Source organism: Mirounga angustirostris, unplaced genomic scaffold (genome assembly GCF_029215605.1).
Source record: "Mirounga angustirostris isolate CCGP_5_RB_7025 unplaced genomic scaffold, mMirAng1.0.hap1 SCAF_6, whole genome shotgun sequence".
NCBI lineage: Eukaryota > Metazoa > Chordata > Mammalia > Carnivora > Phocidae > Mirounga > Mirounga angustirostris.
The window spans coordinates 129334271-129358500 of record NW_026991714.1 but is presented as its reverse complement, the minus strand read 5'-3'; the positions used below and the strand labels follow the sequence as shown (position 1 = coordinate 129358500).

The 24230-nt window shown below is 36.1% G+C and overlaps 1 protein-coding gene across 5 annotated transcripts in view; it reads left to right on the top strand.

Moving 5' to 3' along the window:
- The window catches only part of NT5C2 (5'-nucleotidase, cytosolic II), a 93280-nt gene that overhangs the window by 52350 nt on the left and 16700 nt on the right, over window positions 1-24230 (top strand). For 3 of the 5 annotated variants that reach the window (XM_064595228.1, XM_045878736.3, XM_064595230.1), the window contains 3 exons: window positions 19562-19679; window positions 20486-20581; window positions 20911-20934. In XM_064595228.1, coding sequence (XP_064451298.1) covers window positions 19562-19679; window positions 20486-20581; window positions 20911-20934 — 238 coding nt within the window. The remainder of the gene's footprint in view (window positions 1-19561; window positions 19680-20485; window positions 20582-20910; window positions 20935-24230) is intronic. The other 2 variants (XM_064595229.1, XM_045878737.3) reach the window with 1 other exon arrangement.

The following is a 24230-nucleotide window of genomic DNA, read 5'->3' as shown; positions in this document are numbered from 1 at the left end:
TGACTTGCCAATATTTTGTTGAGGATTTTTGCATTATGTTCATCAGATTTGTAGTTGTTTTATAATGTCTGTTGAATTTCGGTTTTAGGGTAATGCTGACCTCATACAATGAGTTGAGAACTTTCTGAAAGTTTGGGTAGAATTGGTATTATTTTTTCCTTAAGTATTTGATAGAATTAACTAGTGAAGCTATCTGGGCCAGGAGTTATTTTTGTGGAAAGGTTTTAAATTATGCATTCAACTGTTAAATATAGGGCTAGTCAGAGTTTCTGTTTCTTCTTGTGTCAGTTTTGATAATTTGTGTCCATTTCACTGAGTTTTAAATTTATTGGCATAATTTTCATGATATTTTTATTATTCTTTTGATGTCTGTAGGATCTGTAGTACTGTTCTCTTTTTCATTCCTGAAATTGGTAATTTGTGTCTTTTTTTCCCCTTACCAGTCTAGCAAGCGGTTTATCAGTTTTCTTCATTTTTCCCCCCTGCTAAGAGCCAGCTTTTGGTTTCAGTGAATGCATGAGAATAAGGGGGATTTAAATTTAAAGGTGATTTTAAAGTAATTATATATGTAAGTATGAAGTTACAACCTGCTTTTAAGATAATTGCAACCAAAAAAAAGTAACTTCTTACAAAATTAATATAATAAAGTACTATCGAAATACACCAGGCACCATTATCTTTATTTGCTTTATATTTTTTAATATAGGCAGTAGCAGTAACCACTTTTATTTCTGATTATAATTTTTTTTAAAGATTTATTTCTTTATTTATTTGAGACAGAGAGAATGAGAGAGAGAGAGAGAGCACATGAGAGTGGGGAGGGTCAGAGGGAGAAGCAGGCTCCCTGCTGAGCAGAGAGCCCGATGCGGGACTCGATCCAGGGATTCCAGGATCATGACCTGAGCTGAAGGCAGTTGCTTAACCAACTGAGCCACCCAGGTGCCCTCTGATTATAATTTTTAAGTTTGTTTTCCTTCTGTGTTCTAACTCTTAGCATCATTAACATTATGTTGTTGACCTTTCTTGCTTCAAGTGTTTATGGAAAATGCCAAATTTCTGTGCAGAATGAAATGTGGCACTGTGTACTTTCTTTCATTTTTTTCCTCCCTGTATATATTGACTTCAGAATTTGGAGGATACAGAGAATTGGTTTCTTAATTTTTTTCAGAATTAGCTTGTTAAATGTTAGGTGCTTAATAAGTAGTAGTTGTTTAAACTTCTTTGTATACTACTGTTTTCAATGGAGAGGAAACATTTAATCAGCATTTGATTTTTTTATTGAGGGAAGGAATAACCCAATAAATGTTGATTTTATCTGAAGTGAAATTATTAGATGTGCTATAAAACTGCATATCTAGCATAATCTGTGAATTGGCTAATCTGGCAAACAATATTTTGAGTGATACGGAGTTACCATTTACATCATAGATGGATTACTAGTTTTCATCAAATATAGTGAAATTGATAGCGAAGCTAGGATTGATGCTTCTGAAGTGTCTGGATAGGACATCACATTTCAAGTGGTAGTCATGTTTTGGAGTTGTACATTTGTTGAGAGAAGGTGGTTATTGGCTTAGGGCCTGCCTTATCACACTGTAAACTTTGCCTAAATTTGTTCTGAGAAAATAGCTACCTAGGTAAAGTTTTTTTTTCCCCCTTGTTTTCAAATGTGGGAAATGTATATGACTTTTTCATGGAAAGTGTGGGGGATGGGATTTAATTCTGTCTTTGGTTTTCTAGAAAATGGCTGTAGCAGACCTTCTTTGGTGGGAAGGGTGTCATGGTTTAGTTTTGTTTATTCATCTTTTTTTTATAATTCATTTTGATAACATTTGTTTCAAATCTGATGTTTAAAAAAAGCTGTTCTTCATGTCAAATGTTGGGATTGATAGACTTTAGTGGTAAATAATTTAAAACTTTGATTTGTCACTAATAAATAAGGAAGAGGATAATTAAGGCAAGAATACATACATGGACCCTAAGAATATTAGGCTGTATTTATAACAGTTCTAAACTTGTAATTTTCCAAAACTAAACTATATAGATCTTTGGTAGAATGAAGTTAAGTTGAGGGATTGTTGGGGTTTTTTGTTTGTTTGCTTGTTAAAAGAGAAATTACTGGCATGACTTGTATTTTTTTTTTTTTAAAGATTTATTTATTTATTTGAGAGAGCGAGAATGAGAGAGAGAGCGAGAGAGCACATGACGGGGGGAGGGTTAGAGAGAGAAGCAGGCTCCTCGCTGAGCAGGGAGCCCGATGCGGGACTTGATCCAGGGACTCCAGGATCATGACCTGAGCCGAAGGCAGTCGCTTAACCAACTGAGCCACCCAGGCGCCCCTGGCATGACTTGTATTACTTTTATAAAGAATTTTATGATTTTGCTTACAGCTTGGTACATTCATTCCTCTGAATGAAGTGCGTCACAGTGTTCAGTAACATAATCCATTCTGATGGGAACCTCATTATCTTCATCTCATCTGAATGCCAGCCGCATACCTCTAACAGTTTTTCAGAGAAGATCCTCTTTATCATTAGCTATCCCTATAATTAAAGCGAGCTATGTATTTTTTATGTTTTTATTAGTTTATTTGCAGGATTTCTGTGTAAGATTGACGTTTTTATATAAAATTCTTAAAATTCCAAAATAAAGAACTTGCCTGTTGAAATAAACTAATTTTTCCTGATTGTCTTGGACCTAAATCAGTTTTAATCCTCAAATCTGCCTATAAAATTAATGTCAGTTTTGGTATTTAGCCCCTTATCTCTGTAATGCTGTAGATTAATGTTTTATTTCTCTAATGGGAGTATATACATTAATTATGCTTTAACCAGTTTGTCTACCAAGTATAGATGAGTTATATGCATGAAAGTCAGTGTTTAGATTCTAGGTAATACTGAGCCACTGACCAGCAGTGGACTGTTGTATGTAAAAAAACGCATGTGAAAAAAAACATGCACATGATATATATCAGAGTCCTTTGCATTTTTGTCTTCCTCTGCAGATACGTGTTTTTCTTTTCCCTTCTCCTGAGGCTTCTTTATCCTTAATTAGACCTGTTGGGTGCTCTGGTTTTCTGTTTTATTAAGTTGCCCGAATGTAGGTGCTTTCTAAACAACAAATTTTGAATTTGTGGGTCTTTATTCTTGAGAGCACTCTTTAGCCTTTTTCTGCTTACATGGGCAGACGGATCAGACTGATAAGTGTATTTCCCAGGACAAATCAATCCAAAAAAATCTTGAAAGTCCACCTAAGATTAGGTCTTTGGACTTGTGAAAGAGCAAGAAAGTTGTTTTTAACCCAGCTACTTCCTCTCTGAAAAACGAAGGGAATAATCTGTACTATTTGTTAATTTTGTTTCTTCGGTTTTGTTTGTATAGAGGACTGCTAAAAATGTTATATTGCTGAATTTATTGTTACAGTGGACAGTAGAGTGAAAATGAAAAACAAAGGGAGAATTGATGTTTTAGGTGGTTTAGTCTTGTTCATTCTTCAAGTGGCAAATAGGCGTAAACAGACCTGTGGTTTCCATTGCTCTCCGTATTGTTAGTTTTATAATAATATATCAAGAAATTTGTTGCTGAGGTTTCAAATGAGAAATTCTTTTCTGATTCAGTGAGTGATATAAAGTACTTAAATTACCTCCTCATGATTGTAGTTCAGGATCTGACAGACTGCTAATCTTCAAAATGTGGTTTCTTTAACAAGCAAATGTTAGCCAATAGCTGCTAAGAGTAATCTGGATGTAAAACGTGAGTTAAGAGGAAAAAAGCCAGAATAATCTATTTCTGTTTTGAAGGTTAAGTCCCATACACTCTGAGTTTTTTAGGCCCAGTCTTATTTTTATCTTTACCTTAGAGGCTGTGAGGCTGTAGAAAAAGCAGAACCCTCTGAGTGTGATTGACCTTGGTTTGGATCCCAGCTCTACCTGGTACTAGCTCTTGGCTACCAGCATGTTGCTTAACCTCTCTGAGTCTCAGTTTCTTCATTTAATAATAATAAAAAAAAGGGTGTGTATGTCAGGGGGTGGTGGGGTGGGCAATAAACTACTGGTATAAGGTTTAAATGAAATAATGTATATAAAATGATGAATGCAATGAAAGTAGTTCTCTTGCTGTAACTGGTGATACCAAGTAGTGATATACTGGACTGGAGTTGTTAAGGGAAAATCCAAGGAATAAGGAAAAAAATGTCAACCTTAAACTCATTTATGTTCCTGTATATTGTAGAAAAATCTGGAATGCTGGACAGATGGCAGTGGAATCTTTCATCACTCTTTTGTTTTTGAATTTTCTTTTTTAAGTATTGCAGATGATCATGAACTTAATAGAAAGTTGAACTTCTTTTCTGAATAGATTTTTAATGTCAAGGTATTTGGCATCAGATTATGTTTCCATAGAAATTACTGTTTTTAGTGAAGGGTTATTTCTCAACAGGATCATGGTGACGGAATGGATTTCTGAGAAATGGTCCTTATATAAATTTAAAATTTTTTCTTTATGACAATGGTATCACTGATAAGCTTCTAATAAGTGCAAGGGGAACTATTTTTTTGAAACCATAAAGAACTCTTTTAAGTGAAAAGTAGTTGACCTTTGCGGTTGCATGAAAGACTTAAACATGCAGTAAGTTCCATGGAATTAACATCAAAATTATATATGTATAATTGTTAAATTTTCAGAAGTCTTTACCCCAAGGGAGAGTAGGGTGGGGAGAGGGTTTGTTAATATTTACTTAATGCCCTTCACAGATATAGAGTGACTCTTGGTTTAGGATTATGAAAATGTATTATTTCTTTCTTTCTTTCTTTTTTTTTTTTTTAAAGATTCTATTTATTTATTTGAGAGAGAGAATGAGAGACAGCACAAGAGGGAAGAGGGTCAGAGGGAGAAGCAGACCCCCCGGCCGAGCAGGGAGCCCGATGCGGGACTCGATCCCGGGACTCCAGGATCATGACCTGAGCCGAAGGCAGTCGCTTAACCAACTGAGCCACCCAGGCACCCGAAAATGTATTATTTCTAAATTGGTTCATTTATTGTTTTGTTTTGTAAGCTCCACACCCAATGTGGGGCTCAGACTCACAATCCTGAGATCACATGCTCTAACGACTGAGCCAGCCAGGTGCCCCTATGACTTGGTTCATTTAAATCACCTTGACTTTTCTTTTTTCAATCATGCCTGCCTTTTTCTTTCTTTTTATTGCCCCCTCTTGAGCTCAAAGATCCAGAAAGAGACACATTCCAATTTTTTTCTGGCTTTAACACCTTTAAGGTTCTGAGCCATTTTGGTAAGTCCAACAATCAGTTCCTTATTTCTGTTACCAAGTAATACCAGTGGGTGTCATGGTCAGTGTCCAGTCCTTCTCATTTTTCTGAGAAATTGTCAGGAGGAAAAGAACATTTATTAAGCATGTACTATATGTGCTAGAAAATGTATTTTATGTACAGTGTACCATTTAATCCTCACAGTAGCCCACTGAGGTGGAGATTACTACCTCCATTTTACAAATAGTTCACCAAGTCAAGAGGTAAAAAAACTTGTACATAGCTATCAACTGACTGAAGAATCATAGCTGGAATGCAGACCAGTCAGTTCCATTTCTTACGCTTCTCCTAGCTGTTACAGGATCAGAAATTATTTGTTAACCTCTCAATGAGAAATCAAGAGAAAAAGCTCATAAATAAGCAAAATTATCCTTTGTTGTTTTTTTGTTTGTTTTTTTCAAAAATTGAAATCCTCTCTAGGGCAAATGCATCTTTGTCTTGCATTTGAATATAATCCTTATCCTTAGAATACAGAAAGTTTAACACAGTTTTTCTTTTGTTTATTTTTTAGACGTAATCATAGGGGAATAAAGCCTCAAGAGTACTGTGTAAATACTCTATTCCAGATGTTGTTAGGATTATAAAGTTGTACTTTTTTTTTTAAATCTTGGGAGGAATTGAAAATATATGTTAGACTCCCCTTTTGAATTTTTCTGCCCTCCTCTCCTTCCAGGCCATATCACTAGCCACCAGGGATGAAATCCAGTTATCTCAAACCTAAGCATTTTGCATTAATAAACTTAAAGTGGAGAGAGAAGACAGAATAAAGTTATTAAAATAGTACCAGGGAAGAAATTAAGAGAAACTAGTTCTTGCTAAATCAGAGGATTATCTTGCTACTAGCAGGAGTATCTCGGGACCTTTGATCTGTCATCTTATCCTGTCATGCATAGTAGATGCATTGGATGGTCTTGTTTTACTGTTTTTGGAATTGAGTCAACTCGAGATTTAAATGAATGCTTTTTTGCATGGTGTATTTACTTGGACGAAAGTCCAGGGCACTCGGATCATGTTTCTGTCAGCTATTGTATATGTTCACGAAACTTACTGGCATTAACAGCATTTAAAGGAGAAAACACAATCTAAAGTAAGAAGTATTATATATTGTATATTATTATTATGCTGTCACCGAAGACCTCTCAAACCAGGTAGAGTATCTTTTCCCCTCCCTTTTTAAAATTGTGGTAAATATACATAAAATTTACTGTTTTATTTATTTTAAATGTATAATTAGTGGCATTAAGTACATCGACAATGTTGTGCAACCCTCACCACTATCCATTTCCACAACTTTTTCATCATCCCAAACAGAAACTGTACCCATTCAGCAATAACTTCCCATCACCTCTTCACCTCAGCCCCTATAACTTCTAATTTACTTTTTTCTGTGAATTTACCTATTCTAGATATTTCATATGAGTGGAATCATAATATTTGTCCTTTTGGTTCTGGCTTATATCTCTTAGTATAATGTTTGAAGTTTCGTCCATGTTCTAGCATGTATCAGAATTTTATTCCTTACTAAGGCTGAATAATATTCTGTTATATGTACATATGACATTTTGTATATGTCATCCATCTGTGGATATTTGGGTTGCTTCCACCTTTTGGCTATTTTGAATAATGCTGCTGGGAACATTGGTATTCAAGTATCTGTTTGAGTCTTTGTTTTCATTTCTTCTGGGTATATACCCTGGAATGGAACTGGTGAATCATATAGTAATTATATGTTTAACTTTTTTAGAAAACCTGAACTGTTTTCCATCGTGGCTGTACCATTTTACATTTCCACTAGCAGTGCATGAGGGTTCCAATTTGTCCACATCCTTGACAACACTTGTTATTTTCAGATTTTTGTTGTTGTTTTGATAATAGTCATTTTAATCGGTGTGAGGTTGTATCTCATTGTGCTTTTGATTTACATTTCCCTCGTGGCTGGTGATGTTGAGCACCTTCATATGCTTAGTAGCCATTTGTGTGGTATATCTTATTTGGAGAAATGTCTATCTTAGTCCTTTGTCCATTTCTTAATTGGATTGTTTGGTTTGTTGAATTATAGGAGCTCTTTAAATATTTTGGATATTAATCTCTTATCAAATGTATAACTTGCAGATATTGTTTATCATTCTGTGGGTTACCTTTTCATTCTTGATAGTGTCTTTTGATGCAGAAAATTTTTTTTTTTTTAAAGATTTTATTTATTTATTTGACAGGGAGAGACACAGCGAGAGAGGGAACACAAGCAGGGGGAATGGGAGAGGGAGAAGCAGGCTTCCCGTAGAGCAGGGAGCCCGATGCGGGGCTCGATCCCAGGACCCTGGGATCATGACCTGAGCCGAAGGCAGACGCTTAACGACTGAGCCACTCAGGCGCCCCGATGCAGAAAAGTTTTTAATTTTTATGAAGTCCAATCCATCTATTTTTTCTCGTTGGCTGTGATTTTGCTGTTGCAAGAAATCATTATCAAAACCAATATAACAAAGATTTTCTCCTGCGTTTTCTTCTAAGAGTTTTATAGTTTTAGCCCTTATGTTTAGATCTTTGGTCCATTTTGAGTTAATTTTTATATGTGGGGTAAGGTAAGGATCCAGCTTCATTCTCTTGCATGTGGATATCCAGTCTTGCCAGTGGTGTTGAGAATGGTCTCCCTGAATGGTCTTGGCATCCTTGTAAAAAATCATTTGACCATATATGCACCAGATGGCACTTCTTAAAAATAAAATATATGACAATGTAAACGTTTGTGTTGTGCTTCAGCATTTCTTTTTAAAGAAAGTTGAGGCTCCTTGTAACAGTAATGAATTAATTTAATATGGAACATTAGCCGAATGGAACTTAACTGTGGCTAGTGTATAAACTGGATATATCTGTTGAAGTTCTTAGTGTGACAACAGTGTCTGTTAAAGTTTCCTGAAAAGTTTTTGGTATAAACTAAGGAAGATAACCTATCTCAGAAAAGCCAGAGAAATTCTCATTGTCCCACATTATGAGAGAGTACTCAGGGCATCCTTCTAGAAAAATGTAGTAGAACTTGTACATTACCTTACTCTACATTCTCCCAGATTGTCTCTATACAAGAGATTTTTGTGTTAGGGAATGAGCACCTCTAAGTCATTGAAAATTATTAACCCGTTTATATCCTCTGACTTATTCTTGGGGGATTTATCACTTTGTGAATGGATCAAATGTATGAAGTAGAAGATTAAAAGAATATAAAAATAATTGTCATTTGATAAGTAAATGTGTTCATTATCCCTCTTAGTGATCTTTTTTTTTTCTAAAGGGACTTTTAAACTGGGTTTTTGTTTGTTTTTCTGAAACAATAGAGTAAGGGGATAAGTTGAGTGTTTGAACAGAGAAACTAGGGTAATCGATAAAAAGAAGAAACACCTCCCAAAACAAATGATCCCTTTCCAAAAAGAAAAAACTAGGATTGTGGTTGATAAAATTATTAATAAAAATAAATGACAAAACACCCACAAACAAAATAAAAATCTAACCAGTATGTATTGTGCAAGGCATAATGCCTCAGGGAGTGATTATTTTGAATGGGAGAAAGCTCATTTGGATGAGTAAGTTCCACTATGTTTGTCCTCAACTCAGAAAGAAGAATTGTGAAGATGAAAATTGATAATTTAGTACTAGAGTACAATCAGTGATTAGTATCAAGGATCCATTCAGAATAAGCTGAACTCTATAGAGCCTATGATTGAATGGGTTTGCGTAACTGGAGGGTTCTTTATTTATAGTATTGACCGTAAAGCAATAAAATATACTTTTATGTAAATCTCCAAAAGGGATTTGAGGTGCCTTGCAAAATTAAACACATATAACATGGGTCAAGAGACTATTTATAAAAGAAAGCCTGTAATAAAATATGCTTCCAAATAGATATCCTTCATATAGTCACCTTATTAGGGAAAACTTACTCCAGTATTGCTGTCATTTCTCTTTCTCTTCTTTCTTTCTTTTTTAAGATTTTATTTTTAAGTAATCTTTACACCTAGCGTGGGACTTGAACTCACAACCCTGAGATCAAGAGTTCTCATGCTGTACCGACTGAGCTAGCCAGGTGCCCTTTTGCTGTCATTTCTTGGACATTTTAGGAATTCTTTTGGAATTGTTTTCATAACCAGTTTATAAAGACAAGAAAACCTGCTTCATTAAGTAGTCACCTGTTTTTTAATCCACTTTGATTTGCCCTTTTATTAACTCGTTGCTCTGAATAACTTTTCCCCCCTTTATTTTGGAATGATTTTTGTTTGTTTGTTTTTTTAAGTAGGCTCCATGCTCAGTGTGGGATTCGAACTCACAACCCTAAGATTAAGAATTGCATGCTCTACGGACTGAGTGAGCCAGGTGCCTTGTTTTTCTTCCCTTTAAATTAAATTCATCATCTGTTCACGAAAAATGTGCTACCAGGGAGGATATCTAGAACAATGTGCTATAGACTCTGAAAGTAATTTTGAAAGAATTTTAAACTTGTTCTGAGTAATGTTTGCATTATTGGAATAAATATATATTGACTTGGGGAGTGATTATTTTGAATGGGAGAAAGCTCAGTTGGATGAGTAAGTTCTGTTATGTTTGCTTTTAAAAGACATTATTTGGGGAGGGGGTGGGGAAAATAAAAGGCATTATTTTATGTCACATCTCATAATGTAGCTTGATTATTTTCATTTCACAATTGTTTTTTTGTTTGTTCTGTTTTGGTGTAGTTGTCTTTTAGAGAGAGAGAACTTAGAAATTATTTTGGAATAAATTTACTGAGCCTTAGGTAAAAATACTTTGCCTTCTTTATTAGTTTGTTTTGTTTAACTGAACTAAGCCTATTTTTTTTAAAGCTATTGTTGATGGCATGCCCAGTTTAAAATTCTTCTCCCATGTTTACACTCTTGTTTTCTTTGGCCCAACATATCACCTTACGTGTTAACTTTGATTTCCTACGAGTATTAATATATGATAATACTAATCAGTACTTTCATACCAAAAGAGCAGTGCTTTTGGCAGAACGATTTTCTCATCAAGACTGTAAGATTGGGGCGCCTGGGTGACTCAGTCAGTTAAGTGTCTGCCTTCGGCTTAGGTCATGATCCTGGGGTCTTAGGATGGAGCCCCACATTGGGCTCCCTGCTCAGTGAGGAGCCTGCTTCTCCCTCTCTCCACCCCCCGCTTGTGCTCTTTCTACCCCCCTGGTTGTGCTGTCTCTCCCTAACTCTCTCTCAAATAAATAAAATCTTAAAAAAAAAAAGACTGTAAAATTGACAGCATTAATATAGTTAAAAAATTTCTGAGCAATACTTAATTTGGAAGGCTCTTATTATAACTGCTGATAAAAGACAGTTCTAGTATGGCATTGCCCTCTAAGTGGGAAGGATATTTAAGCAGTAGTTAAAAGATCACCCAGGGACACCTGGGTGGCTCAGTTGGTTAAGCGACTGCCTTCGGCTCAGGTCATGATCCTGGAGTCCCGGGATCGAGTCCTGCATCGGGCTCCCTGCTCAGCGAGGAGCCTGCTTCTCCCTCTGACCCTCCCCCCTCTCATGTACTCTCTCTCATTCTCGCTCTCTCAAATAAATAAATAAATCTTTAAAAAAAAAAAAAAAGTCTTAACATCAGGGGTACCTGGGTGGCTCAGTCGTTAAGCATTTGCCTTTGGCTCAGGTCATCATCCCAGGGTCCTGGGATCGAGCCCCACATCGGGCTCCCTGCTCTGTGGGAAGCCTGCTTCTCCCTCTCCCACTCCCCCTGCTTGTGTTCCCTCTCTACCTGTGTCTCTCTCTGTCAAATAAATAAATAAAAATCTTAAAAAAAAAAAAGTCTTAACATCAACTACATTGGAATTAAAATTTTTTAAAAATTTAAGGGGCGCCTGGGTGACTCAGTCGGTTAAGATCCAACTCTTGATTATGGCTCAGGTCTTGATCTCAGGGTGGTGAGATTGAGCCCCACAATGGGCTCAGCATGGAGTCTGCTGGAGATTCTCTCTCCCTCTGCCCCTCCCCCTGTTTGTGCACGGGCACCCTTTCTCTCTCTCAAATAATAAATCTTTAAAAAAAATTTTTTAATTTAAAAAGAGTAACATAATAATTACTTTTGATCCATCATCTTTTTTCTGCATATACATTCTCTGAATGTTTGCTTTATCCTGGAGTCAAGCTGTATAATGAAGATTTAAGGTTAAACCCTGTGTATAAAATCCTGCTAGGTCAGGGAACTCTAATAGTGGGGGTTACCTAGGCAGATCATGAGGTGATTCTTATTCTTTCAATCTTTGGGAACATTTGTTTGGTTTGACAGTCATACAAAGGAATCAAATTCAGGTAATTACAGTTGTTCTGTCCTAATTGTTATGGCACTGTGGTAGGGGACCACATTAAGTGCATAAAGATTCCTTTATTTCCTAAGTTTTTTTTTATCCACCTTCTCAATTTTTCTTTGAGATGAATAGAATAACAGGATTATCTAGGATACTCTGTGGTTATTGAAGAATTAATTTACTTCCATCTGGATTTACAATTCAGTAAGTACGTAAATTCTGTTTACTTTGAGACTCTGAGGAGGATAGTCAAAACATTTTAATTAGGTGGGAAAACTTATGTGGAAGTATATGACCTAAAGTCTACGCTAGACTTTGCACACTGGTGGCCCACGGACCCAGTTCAGACCACAGACGATAGTTGGCTCAAATAGAGTTTGTTGGTTTTTTAAATTGAGTTAAAAATTGAGAGCTAGACTACTGGGTATTTACCCCAAAGATACAAAAGTAGGGATCCGAAGGGGTACGTGCACCCCGATGTTTATAGCAGCAATGTCCACAATAGCTAAACTGTGGAAAGAGCCAAGATGTCCATCGACAGATGAATGGATAAAGAAGATGTGGTATATGTATACAATGGAATATTATGCAGCATTCAAAAGGAATGAGATCTTGCCATTTGCAACGACGTGGATGGAACTGGAGGGTATTATGTTGAGTGAAATAAGTCAAACAGAGAAAGACATGTATCATATGATCTCACTGATATGAGGAATTCTTAATCGCAGGAAACAAACTGAGTGTTGTTGGAGTGGGGGGTGGGGTGGGAGGGATGGGGTGACTGGGTGATAGACACTGGGGAGGGTATGTGCTCTGGTAAGTGCTGTGAATTGTGCAAGACTGTTGAATCTCAGATCTGTACCTCTGAAACAAATAATGCAATATATGTTAAGAAAAAAAGAAGAAGAAGAAGAAGGTAGCGGGAGGGGAAGAATGAAGCGGGGGAAATCGGAGGGGTAGACGAACCATGAGAGACGATGGACTCTGAAAAACAAACAGGTTTCTAGAGGGGAGGGGAGTGGGAGGATGGGTTGGCCTGGTGGTGGGTACTGAGGAGGGCACGTTGTGCATGGAGCACTGGGTGTTATGCACAAACAATGAATCATGGAACACTTCATCTAAAACTAATGATGTAATGTATGGGGATTAACATAAGAATAAAAAATAAATTAATTAATTAAAAAAAATTGAGAGCTAGAAGTAAAAATTTAGGCTGGCTGTTACCACACAATTGGCAACATTTGGCTCTAGTTCCCATAGGGTAGCTGAGTATGAGTAGCTAAGTAGCTACTTCCCCCTTTAGGTAAGACATGCACCAATGCTTAGCCCATTTTGCATAATAATTGGACACTGATAGAGATGTTTGGAACATATTACCTGAATCTGAATCTCAGAAAGTCTGTCTGGTGAACTTTAAAGTACCTTGAGATATTGGCTATAAAAATGAACTATCTGTTTAAGGTTGAATAAATCATACATAGTTTTTAAGAAGATTTCCTGGGCTGGGTTAATTGGCCCTTTTTCTGTTCCTCTGTATCTCTCTAGTCACATTATGGAATTGATCCTCTAAAATTTATTATAAATATCTAATTGTATATCCCTGTAGTACCCTTTGAGCTCCTTCAAGCCACTGACCATGGTTGTTTTTTGTTCTTAGCATCTAGTAGCTGGTACACAGTAGGCATCCAAGTGTTTGTTACTTTACTGTAACTTTAGTACAGGCGCTTTTGTTTTAGTAAAAGCATTTGAGTGTGATGATCTGTTCTTATTTTGGTGAAAAAAATTACATAATAGCTGTTTGAATTTTAAAATTACAGGCAGCTCCTTTGGTTAAGGAGGATTTTTAAAGTTGTCTCAAATTTTCAGTTTTTCTGTTTTGAATCGAAAACCGTACTTTCTGAATGGAAACTACATGTATCATGGTGAGCACTGCGTAATATATCTGTTGTGCACCTGACACTAATATAACATTGTATGTTTTTTCATTTTATTTTAAAATAGTAATAATTTTTTAAACAAATCTCTTGCTTACCATTTAATTTTGCTTTTGCAGTGAACTGAAATTGGCAGTCTTCCAAATTCCCCTTATTTATTTATTTACATTCTTAAACTATTTGGGAGTTGGTTTTATTTTATATTACTAAAAGTGTTGCATGGCATCTAGCTTTTGTATTTTAAGTAAATTAAAATTAAGATCATTTTTAGAAATCCTCAATATCTTTTTAGGATCATTTGTGATCTCTTGGATTAGAGATAGAAGTTTTTACTATGTGTTATTGTGTTAGGGTTTTCAAATAGTTTTGAAAAGTGGGAAAAGTCCTCTGCTGCTTATATGAGAATTGTAAAGTTTTATTTAAAATCTCCTTAATGAAGGGCACCTGGGTGGCTCAGTCGTTAAGCGTCTGCCTTCGGCTCAGGTCATGATCCCAGGGTCCCGGGATCGAGTCCCACATCGGGCTCCCTGCTCTGCGGGGAGCCTGCTTCTCCCTCTCCCACTCCCCCTGCTTGTGTTCCCTCTCTCGCTGTGTCTCTCTCTGTCAAATAAATAAATAAAATCTTTAAAAAAAATAAATAAATAAATAAATAAATAAATAAATAAATAAATAAAATCTCCTTAATGAAAATGTGAATCAGTTTGCCTTTTCTGGTTCTAGTCTCAGAGAACCAACATTGCATAACCTAAATAGAGAAGGTTGATGTTAATCACATTCACAGCATAAAAACAAGCTATTCTTGGGTGGTTGGGTTGGATATTTGTTTTTCATAATGATTGGTGGTGGTGGTTTTTCCTAGTTGTAATGTTTTAGGACTTTTAGATATTATATTTGATCATTTTTGCTCTTTTATTTAATGCCATCTTTCACAAAAAAGTTTGAGGAGTCAAACCATATGTTTTTAAAAACCTAAATGTCTCTAGGGAAAATGACTCCCTATAAAGTTAAACATAGTGCATATCTTAAAAGTGTCAATACCTTATATGTATCTTCAAGTCAGTTATTTTACTAGACTAGGTAGTTTCTCTGACTATAATAGTAAGACCCTGCTTACTGAGGGCAAATACCACTGATAGAATCAAAATAAAGTTTTGCTTCTATTCCACATTTAGACATCTGGTTAGATTTTTAGCAGCGTGAAGTTGGTTCTTGTCTGTAACAAGATTACAAATTTAGGTGTTGGAAGGGTAGAAAATTAGGTAGTTAGGAACATGGGTGCTTAACAGCAAGATGAGACTGCTCTGGTTTATTCTCGTATCCTTATTTAGCCTGTTTCACTTACTGTAGTTCAATTTTAAATATTGTTTACCAGCTACATTCAGTTTCTGTCATATAAACCTGAAATGTGCTAGAGAAAATAAACTAAGACAAAATAAATTTATTTTTCTGTTTATCTTTTAACTTAATATTTCAGGATCAGACTTGGCTTGTATTCCAGGCTCAGGGTGTCAGAATATTTAAATAATGCACAACACTTAGGCTTATCTTCAATACCCTTGTTTTGTTATGGCCATTTAGACGAATTTTAGTGATGGTCAGAGGCTTCTAAATAGGAGGGCAGTAACTCCTGTAAATACCAATATCCAAATGGTGTCTCTCTGTTCCAGCCCATCGCAACAGTTTTAAAACCAGTTTTTGTTTTTGTTTTTGTTTTGTTTTGTTGCTTTGTTTTGTTTTTTAACAGGAGAGCCAGTGTAACTCCTTCAAGACTGGAGTGACACTCTGCATCTGCATCTGCCTCATGTGAGTTCTCATTTTGGCAGCAACACTCTGCTAGGCTGGAACCTCTGTAGAGGTTTGCCCTTCCTTTTTCTAAAATCTATAAACTACTATACACAGTGTGTCTTGGTGGCAAAGGTAACAAGTGCATGAGAATTTTAGACTTCCCTGCAGAAAGATTCTGGCTCATTTCAGAGACGGTCTCCTCTAACATAGGTTCTATCTTGTATGCACAACATTTCTCAAAACAGAGCCTGTAACTTTCATCCCCACAACACATAGTTGATATTTTTTGGAGAACTGTTTTCCTTACAGATTATGGAGTAAAGAATATCTTTAAGTGCTCTCAGTAGCTTCAGCTTTCAAAGCTTTGGTGGTTCTCTTTATAGTCTAGTTACGTAACCCGAGAACACCGTGTACTGCTCTGGTGGCTGAAGCACTCCTCTTTTTTGGACTCTGGCCCTTGAAATAACTTCTTCCTTTGTCTTTGAACATTGGGTAAATTAGGTTAGGCCTGAGGACTTTTTTGAAGAAGAAATAAGCAGTGAATGTGTGAGGTTATGCTTACTCTGAACCTATTTTGGCTGTGTTTTGGAAAGTCAGTTGTAAGAATTGAGCTTGAAGTTATCATTTACTTGCCAGTTTTGCAAGAGAAATTGAAATTAGAGCCTTTGCAGCTGTGGAGAGGCCTAGAGCCATACAGTCGGAGGTGATGCATATGGTTCCCCACAGGTATCAAGGCTGACTTTGAAGGGCCTGGTAATTAAAAAAAGGAATTTTGCTTTTATTTATTTATTTTTCAAGGAATGGTGATCTTTGTAGGCTTTGGGACTAGTCATTTTTGCTACCAGGTCAGAACAAAGTGTGACTATTCAGTTTATTCCCAAGAGACACTTAGAACAAAACATCTAAACTTGCGATCTGTGCAGCTACGGTTCTGCTTCTCCAGCCCTGCTTGTACTGTATAGTGCTCTAGCGGATGACTTAATGACCTGGGAATGCGTGTTACTGAAATGATTATCCGGGAAGCTTATGAGAAAATGTCAATAGCTTGTAGGTCTAACTGATTAATATAGAGCTTAGTGAAATAGATCGTGTTGTCAAAGTGGAACTTGAACTCTCTTTGCTAAATCCATTCCCACCTGTGACTAGAGCAGTTTATTTTGGACTAGGTGAAAGAAACTGGAGGGAGGGTAGTGTGTTTCCACACCTAGGCTTAAGTTTTGGTGGCCTATGTAATCTAGACATTCATTTTTAACAGTGGTAGTATATCCCTCCACAAAGAGCTTTGGATGAGACTCAGGGAGCCCTAAATTCTGGTTTAAGTTTACATTTGTACTTGCTATGTAACTTCAGGTCAGCACATGGGGAAAATACATTGTATTTTTAGAAAGTACCCTAAACTCTTTGGGTAAAAAGAAATTTAAAGTATTTATTTCTGTAGGTGGAATTTAGAAAGTCACTTCAGTTGAACACTTGGGAAGTTCTGTCCTGGAATAAAGATAAATGTGGCAAGTGTATAGTGTTTTATTTTCTGCTGTTTTAGGGTTTGTGCTGGCAAAATGGGGATTAGATTTGGGGTTCAATCCAAAATTTCTCAAAAACACAGGTTTTAATCACCATTACTCCATCACTGTAATTACCTGATCTCTAACTAGGGAAAATGGCTCATTTAGGGGTGAGCTTGGGTGGGGCTGATTAAGGTTTGTTTGGGTTTTTTTACTCCCATTCTTAAGGTGTATCCAGCAAATTATTCTTCTGAAAAAAATTAATAATTGAGAATATTTTGTATGGGCCAAATCCTGTAAGAATGAATGTCAGTGGATTATCCAAATTGTTTAACTATACTGGAATTTTATTTCATTAAATATTGTTTGAAATAAGTGGGTCTTTGTTAGGATTGAGAAAGTTTTTGTTTTATGGAAATTTTGTTAAAAGAGATTTACTCTCAGTTGAAGTGGAAGCACAGTGTTGGGTGAGAGAGATTATTTTATATTCTCAGAATAATTCAGATCGACACCAGTCAATACTACTTTCCTGGTTTTATTATAATACACCAGCTCTTATTCTTTTAGTATGTATGAACATACAAGCACTTCCTTTACCACAGTGTACATCATTTAGATTTAAGAATTCCACACTCTTGGATTCCAAAAGGGGTTTTTTTGTTTGTTTGTTTGGGGTTTTTTTTTTTGGTGGGAGAGGGTGATGATGGGTATGGAATTGAACAGAGAAAATATATAGCTGGTTTTGAGAATATTAGTGTAGCATTAGCATTAGATTATTTTTACCCCTGAGATGACAAAGAAATGACAGCTACTTTTGGCGTTGTTCTGAGGAGATGAGACTCAAGCGCCTCATTCTCCTAAAGGGCCTTAAAAATTTTAGGCTTTTTAAATACGACAAATATTTATTAAAAGATTCTGAAAGCTCACCCTGCTTTTTTAACATTACAACTTAATTTAAAAATAACAGATATATACATTAATATGTTACAAGTTGTAAAAGTACAGAAGATACACGAAAGTATACTTCCTTCCCCATCTCTTAGCTACTCAGGTCCCTTCTGTGGAGGTGACCAGTATTATTGGTTTCTTTTATGTAGTTCCAGAAATATTCTAAAAGATGGCTTTTGGCAAGGAAAAGTTGAATAGTACTCATTAACATATTAGCACTAATTTGGGTTGGCAGACTAATTGCAGTGAAAAATCAGTTTGAGCCATAGACTATTAATTGTGGATAGAAGAACAGTAATATAATAACAACAACAACAACTGCATTATTGTGAGATAAAAATGAATGGATTTTTTTTGCCTCATTTGGCATTTAGCAAGATTGAAGGTCTTTTTATTTTTTATTTGTCTTTTTAATACAGCTCACCCACTCCTAGAGACTGAATGAAAGATGCTTACCTAAATATTGCATTTGGAGGAAACCTATTTAAAGGAGCAACATTTTCTTTATGCTGAACTGCAGTGATGATTCTAAAAAGTTTTTTTATTACAGAATATTTCAAAGATACATAATAGTAGAAAGAAACCCCCATATTAAAAAATCCATTTTATTTCACCTGTAACAAACTCAGTAGGCTTTTTTGGTAGGTAAGGATATATATATATTTTATACATACACTTGCATATACCCATCCTTCTATAATCACATCTCATAAAATGAGTCCTAATTCTTTTTTAAATGTGTATTTCCAGTTTTATTCAGAAATAATTGACATATATCACTGTATAAGTTTAAGGCATACAAAAAAATAAGGCATACAGCATGGTGGTTTGATTTACATATATTGGAAAATGATTACCATAATAGCTTCGGCTAACATCCATCTTTTGATATACGTAAAATAAAAAGAAAAGAAAGAATAAAGGGAAAAAATTTTTTTTTCTCCTTGTGATGAGAACTCTTAGGATTTACTCTCTTAACATTCCTGAGTGGTGTTAGCTAAAGTCCTCATATTGTCCATTACATCCCTAGTACTTATTTATCTTATAACTGAAGTTTGTACCTTTTGATCACCTTCCTCCAATTCTCCCTCTCCCTACCCCCAGTCATAATTCTTTAATATCTAATTCCCGGTACACATCCAGATTTTCCTAATTGTCCCAGACATGTCTTTTTATGGTTGATATTGCAGCAATAACTTAAAATGCAAATTTGATGGCTTTATATTATTGTTAGTGCTGATAAGAAAACAAGTTAATCCTGATAAATAGAATTATATGCTGATTGGAGAAGGAGTATAAAGCAACTACCAAGCCAAATAGGGATTGTAAAAATTGGGGTTTTTTTAAAAGCTCATTTTGAAGGATTCCTACACCAATTGTACACATCAGTGAAGCCTTCAACATATATAGACCTCTCTACCTGGTTAATATCACAGCTGTGCATAGTTCCTTTTTCTGCCTTGAGATTGTGGGCATGAAAGAACAGATAAAGGGAAAAATGTTAAGTTTTCCTAGAAATGAAAGAATTATTCTGAAATGTCTGATAATTCTTGTTGCTCTTGCTCCTGTTTCCACAGACTAACAGTTGAGTTCTGTGGCTATTTGGGGCACTACAAAACATGGAGTTTGAGGGACGAGAAGAAAATGGCATATTTAGGAAGAGGGAAGAGTTGGGAAAGAGTAGAAATTCACTCATTTGTCCTTATTTTCAGTGACTGTTATTATAATGAGAACCTCTTCTTTGTACAGTGTACAAGTCCCCGGAGTATGAGTCCCTTGGCTTTGAGCTAACTGTGGAGAGATTAGTTTCTATTGGCTACCCTCAGGAACTGCTCAGCTTTGCTTATGATTCTGCATTCCCTACCAGGTAATTTTTCAAGATTTTTTTGGATTAAAATCCTTCCCTCTATCCCCCAAATTAATAATTCCAAATGTATCTCTGACCATGCCCACCCTCAAAGAAAAGAACCAAAAAAGATTCTTTGGTTTGTTTCTGGTTGTTTTTTTGGTTGATGTTGATTGTAAAATTACCATGGACTTTTCACGTATACCGTATCTTTTCTCTTCTTGAATTGAGCTTAGTTATTGTTACTGAAGATCTATTTATGGGAAAGAAGAAAGATGATTAAAACTGATGGGCAGTAATCACAGATACTCCTACCTTTTGCTCTTGGAGAGCAGTTACCTGCTTTACTAATACACTTCACTTGGTCATCAGGAGCCCTCTTGGCAGTTTGCATTTTTGGATTTGATAGGGAAGATTTAAGATTAAGAAAATGGTATTTGAGATGCCATCATTATATGTCCCATATATAGCATCTATTAGAGGAAAATATAAGCCAGCTCATTTGTCCAAGGAAATTAAAAGACTCTTTTAGAATGGAACCACTGTATTAAGAGGAATTATAGTTCATACCTTGTTTAAGCTCTTACTCCTTACAGAAAACAGTTGTGATTATTTAGACAGAGTAAATACTTTTTATTTGCTCTGGGTTTAGTTTTTAAGATTTTATTCACTCCAGCCTCCAGGATTATATTGTTTGGGGATATGCTTGAGTTGTCATAAAGCTTGAATAAGATGGCACTGGTTTATCATGACTAAGTAATAATACTACATAAGATTGTTGCCTGTATTATTTTTATATTACTGTTGATGTCTTCATTTTCACATAGGGGACTTGTTTTTGATACACTATATGGAAATCTTTTGAAAGTTGATGCCTATGGAAACCTTTTGGTCTGTGCACATGGATTTAACTTCATAAGAGGGTGAGTACATAGAACCTTTAGCCTCTTTCTAGTGTTTTTATAGTGAAACAATATGAAGATCACCTGTCTCCCCAGATGTAATATACTTTCCTGTTCCCTCATCATTAAAGAGCAATTCTTTGCATAAGGATACTTAATAATTATTTATCAGGCAGTTAGGACCCAAACTGACTTATAAATATAGTTAGCATTTGTATTTTGTGTAAATTAAGTGGTTTCTAATTATACAGCATCCAACAAAGCTAATCTTGAAACTTGCCCAAAAAGAACTGTAGTAGCTTTGACTTATTTGAAATTCTAAGATTTTTATTTTCTCCTTTTTAATACAGTTCTCAGGTAGCTGCTCAGAAGAGGTATGTATATAAAAGTGCTTTGAAAAATTTGAAACTACAACAGTGTAAATGCTAAGATTTTTAATAGCTAACATATTATTTTTTAATCTAATGAATAGCTTCAGATATTTGGTCATGTGATTAAAATTTTTAAAAACATGGGTTAAAAAATGAATAAGGGAGATAATATTTAAAACAAGTAAGAGTAAGCTTTATTTTAATAATCAGAATATTTCCACTATTCTCACTAATTTGGACTTTCCACCCTAGTAAACAGCAGATAAAATTTAGTGTCTACTGCTTTGGTGAAACATCCCAATTTTTTCTTTAAAAATCACAATACCACAATTTGATACTTTCTGTCGTCGTGGCTTTACAGTTGTACATTTTCTCCACTATTCACTACCTAATTTACTACTGACACTGCATTAGGGATGGAGCAACTCTTTTTTTTTTTCCTTAAAGATTTTATTTATTTATTTGACAGAGAGAGACACAGCGAGAGAGGGAACACAAGCAGGGGGACTGGGAGAGGGAGCAGCAGGCTTCCCGCGGAGCAGGATGCGGGACTCGATCCCAGGACCCTGGGTTCATGACCTGAGCCGAAGGCAGATGCTTAACGACTGAGCCACCCAGGAGCCCCAGGGACGGAGCAACTCTTAAAACCAAAATAGATTATGTGTCAGTCTCTCATAACTCTTCTATATGTTATTCTCAAAGGCAAAGTAGTGAAAACCACATGGTCCACATTGAAACTTTTAAAGAGACAGTATCTTTTTGGTAAATACTTTTTGTGATAAGCACAAACTAACTGTACCAGAGTATCCTTTAAATCTGAGGTCACAGCAATGCCCTATTTGGAAGTGAAGCATCTGATATAAGACTTTCCAGCTTGAAGATTTCCAAGTATACATAGAACAGTGTGAAGTATATACCCCATCTTGACACATCTTGACACATCTGGGCAGGCCTGTGATTATATCTGCCTTTCTTTCACTGTTCCTCTCATGAGGGAGGGGTTTGTTCAAGATTCATGAATATCAGGAGACAGGATTAGAATGTAAAGCTATTGCAAATAATGCTAGCAACCTAAGCTATTTTATATGTGGATATTGTACCATAACTCAAAATTCCAATGAAGATAAACCGAGGTTCTATTTATTAATGTCTGAAAAGGGGTTTTTGTGTTATGGGGAAGGGGTAGTTCTAGAAGAAAAGGAAGGGAAGTTCTATAAATTAGTACTGCAATTAGATTTACTAACTCAGGATCCACAGACCTTCTTTCTTTCCTCAAATAAACCAATAAAGTTTCCAAATAGCTCCTTTGGAAGTACATTTAGTAGTGTTTAAAAAATAAGCCATTTACGGGTAATGCAGAATCATTCAGACAACACACTTTTTTTTTTTAAGATTTTATTTATTTAGGGTGCCTGGGTGGCTCAGTTGGTTAAGAGTCAAAAGGAAAAGCCTGTGGAAAACGAGAGATTGAGGATGGAGGGAGAGGGAAAGTGAGCTATTGAAGCAGTACTGGTGGACAAGGCTGGAAGGGAGGTTAGGGCCACATCAGGCATAACCTTACGTGCCTTGCCAGTGAGTTGGGGCCTCTTTTTTGGACAATGGCAAAGACCTTTAAAGTTTTAGAGTAGGATAATATTGAGATCAAATCTTTATTCTGCAAGTCACAGAAAGTTAGCAGTATTCTGTACTGTTACTGTTTTCCTCCCAACTTCCAAGTCTAGCATTCCTTCCTTCTTAATTTTTATTTTAAATAAATGCTAGCCTGATTTGACCTTTTTTTTTTTTTTCCAGATTTTATTTATTTATTTGACAGAGAGACACAGTGAGAGAGGGAACACAAGCAGGGGGAGTAGGAGAGGGAGAAGCAGACTCCTGCTAAGCAAGGAGCCCGATGCAGAGCTCAATCCCAGGACCCCAAGATCATGACCTGAGCTGAAGGCAGACGCCCAACGACTGAGCTACCCAGGCGCCCCTAGCCTTATTTGGCTCTTAATTTAAACAAAATGTCATTGCTAACTAAATTTGTAAGTCAGTTTGGTTCTAATTGCCTAATAACTGTTAACTATCCTTATGTAAAAGAATTACTCTTTAACAATGAGGGAATAGGAAAGTCTATCTAAGGAGACAGTGTCATCTTACTAAACCTGACTGAGGAAAGCACATCATTACTATTCCCTTCCACCTTAATCTTCATTACAGAAAACCTTAGAAGGCTAGAAAATGAGATATTCTACGTAGTTATTCCTTATTGGGAACTCTTATTTCAGAAGGTGACTAAGACCGGGAGCTAATATGATTTTCTATTCCTAACTAGAGTCTATGCCATTGGTAGTTAACAGACCCAAGTAGGAATTTACCCAGATTACTCTGATATGAATTTTAAATTTGATGTCCTTTAGAGTACTTAATCTCTGTATATTCATTGTGAGAACTGTGCATTTTTAAAATATTTTATTTTTAAGCACGCTCTACACCCAGTGTGGGGCTCAAACTCACAACCCCAAGATCCAGAGTCACACGCTCCACCTATTAAACCAGCCAGGCGCCCTGAGAATTGTGCCTTTTTATATTTTAGTTTTTCTTCTTTTGGGTTTCTCTGTACTATTTTTATTAATTCTATCCCCTTCCTCTTCTTGGAGTGTTTCATTTCACTCTCCAGGGTTCTTGGGCATCTCTAACAACTTTTATCTGTTTTGCTGGTTTTCCTTTTAACCCTAAATGTCCTCCATGGGTCTGTTCTGTCTTCTTTTTTTTCCTCTGAACTGCAAGTGGCCTCATCTACTGTAACAGTCTTCATGACTTCATCTGTTACCTGTGTGTAGATGACCCCAGTTCTCTCTGAAGTCTGAATCTCTGTTTTAAGTTCTTGACCTTTATTACTAATTGCCTATAAAAATCTGTTTACTTTGAACTTAATGTATCCAAAATAGAATTCCTCTTAGATCTACTTCTTATCCAGTTTTCATATTGCTATTAAGGGTACCACCACCCTCTCAGGGACACCTTCATGTGAGCATCATCATCTTTGACTCTCATGTCCCTCATCTGCCACAGCCAGTCAGTTGCCTGGTCTTGGCCTTGGCAGTCTCTCATGGATTAACGCTTCCCTTTAATTTCCTGTGCCACCACTCTAGGACAGACCCTACCTGCTCTCATCTGGAAGACTACAGTAACCACTTAACTGATTTCCCAGTCCTTTGTGTCAGTTAGCTTTTACTGCATAATAAATTACTTCAAAACTTAGTGGCTTAAAACAGTGACCATTTTATTTAGCTCCAAATTCTGAGAGTCATCTGGGC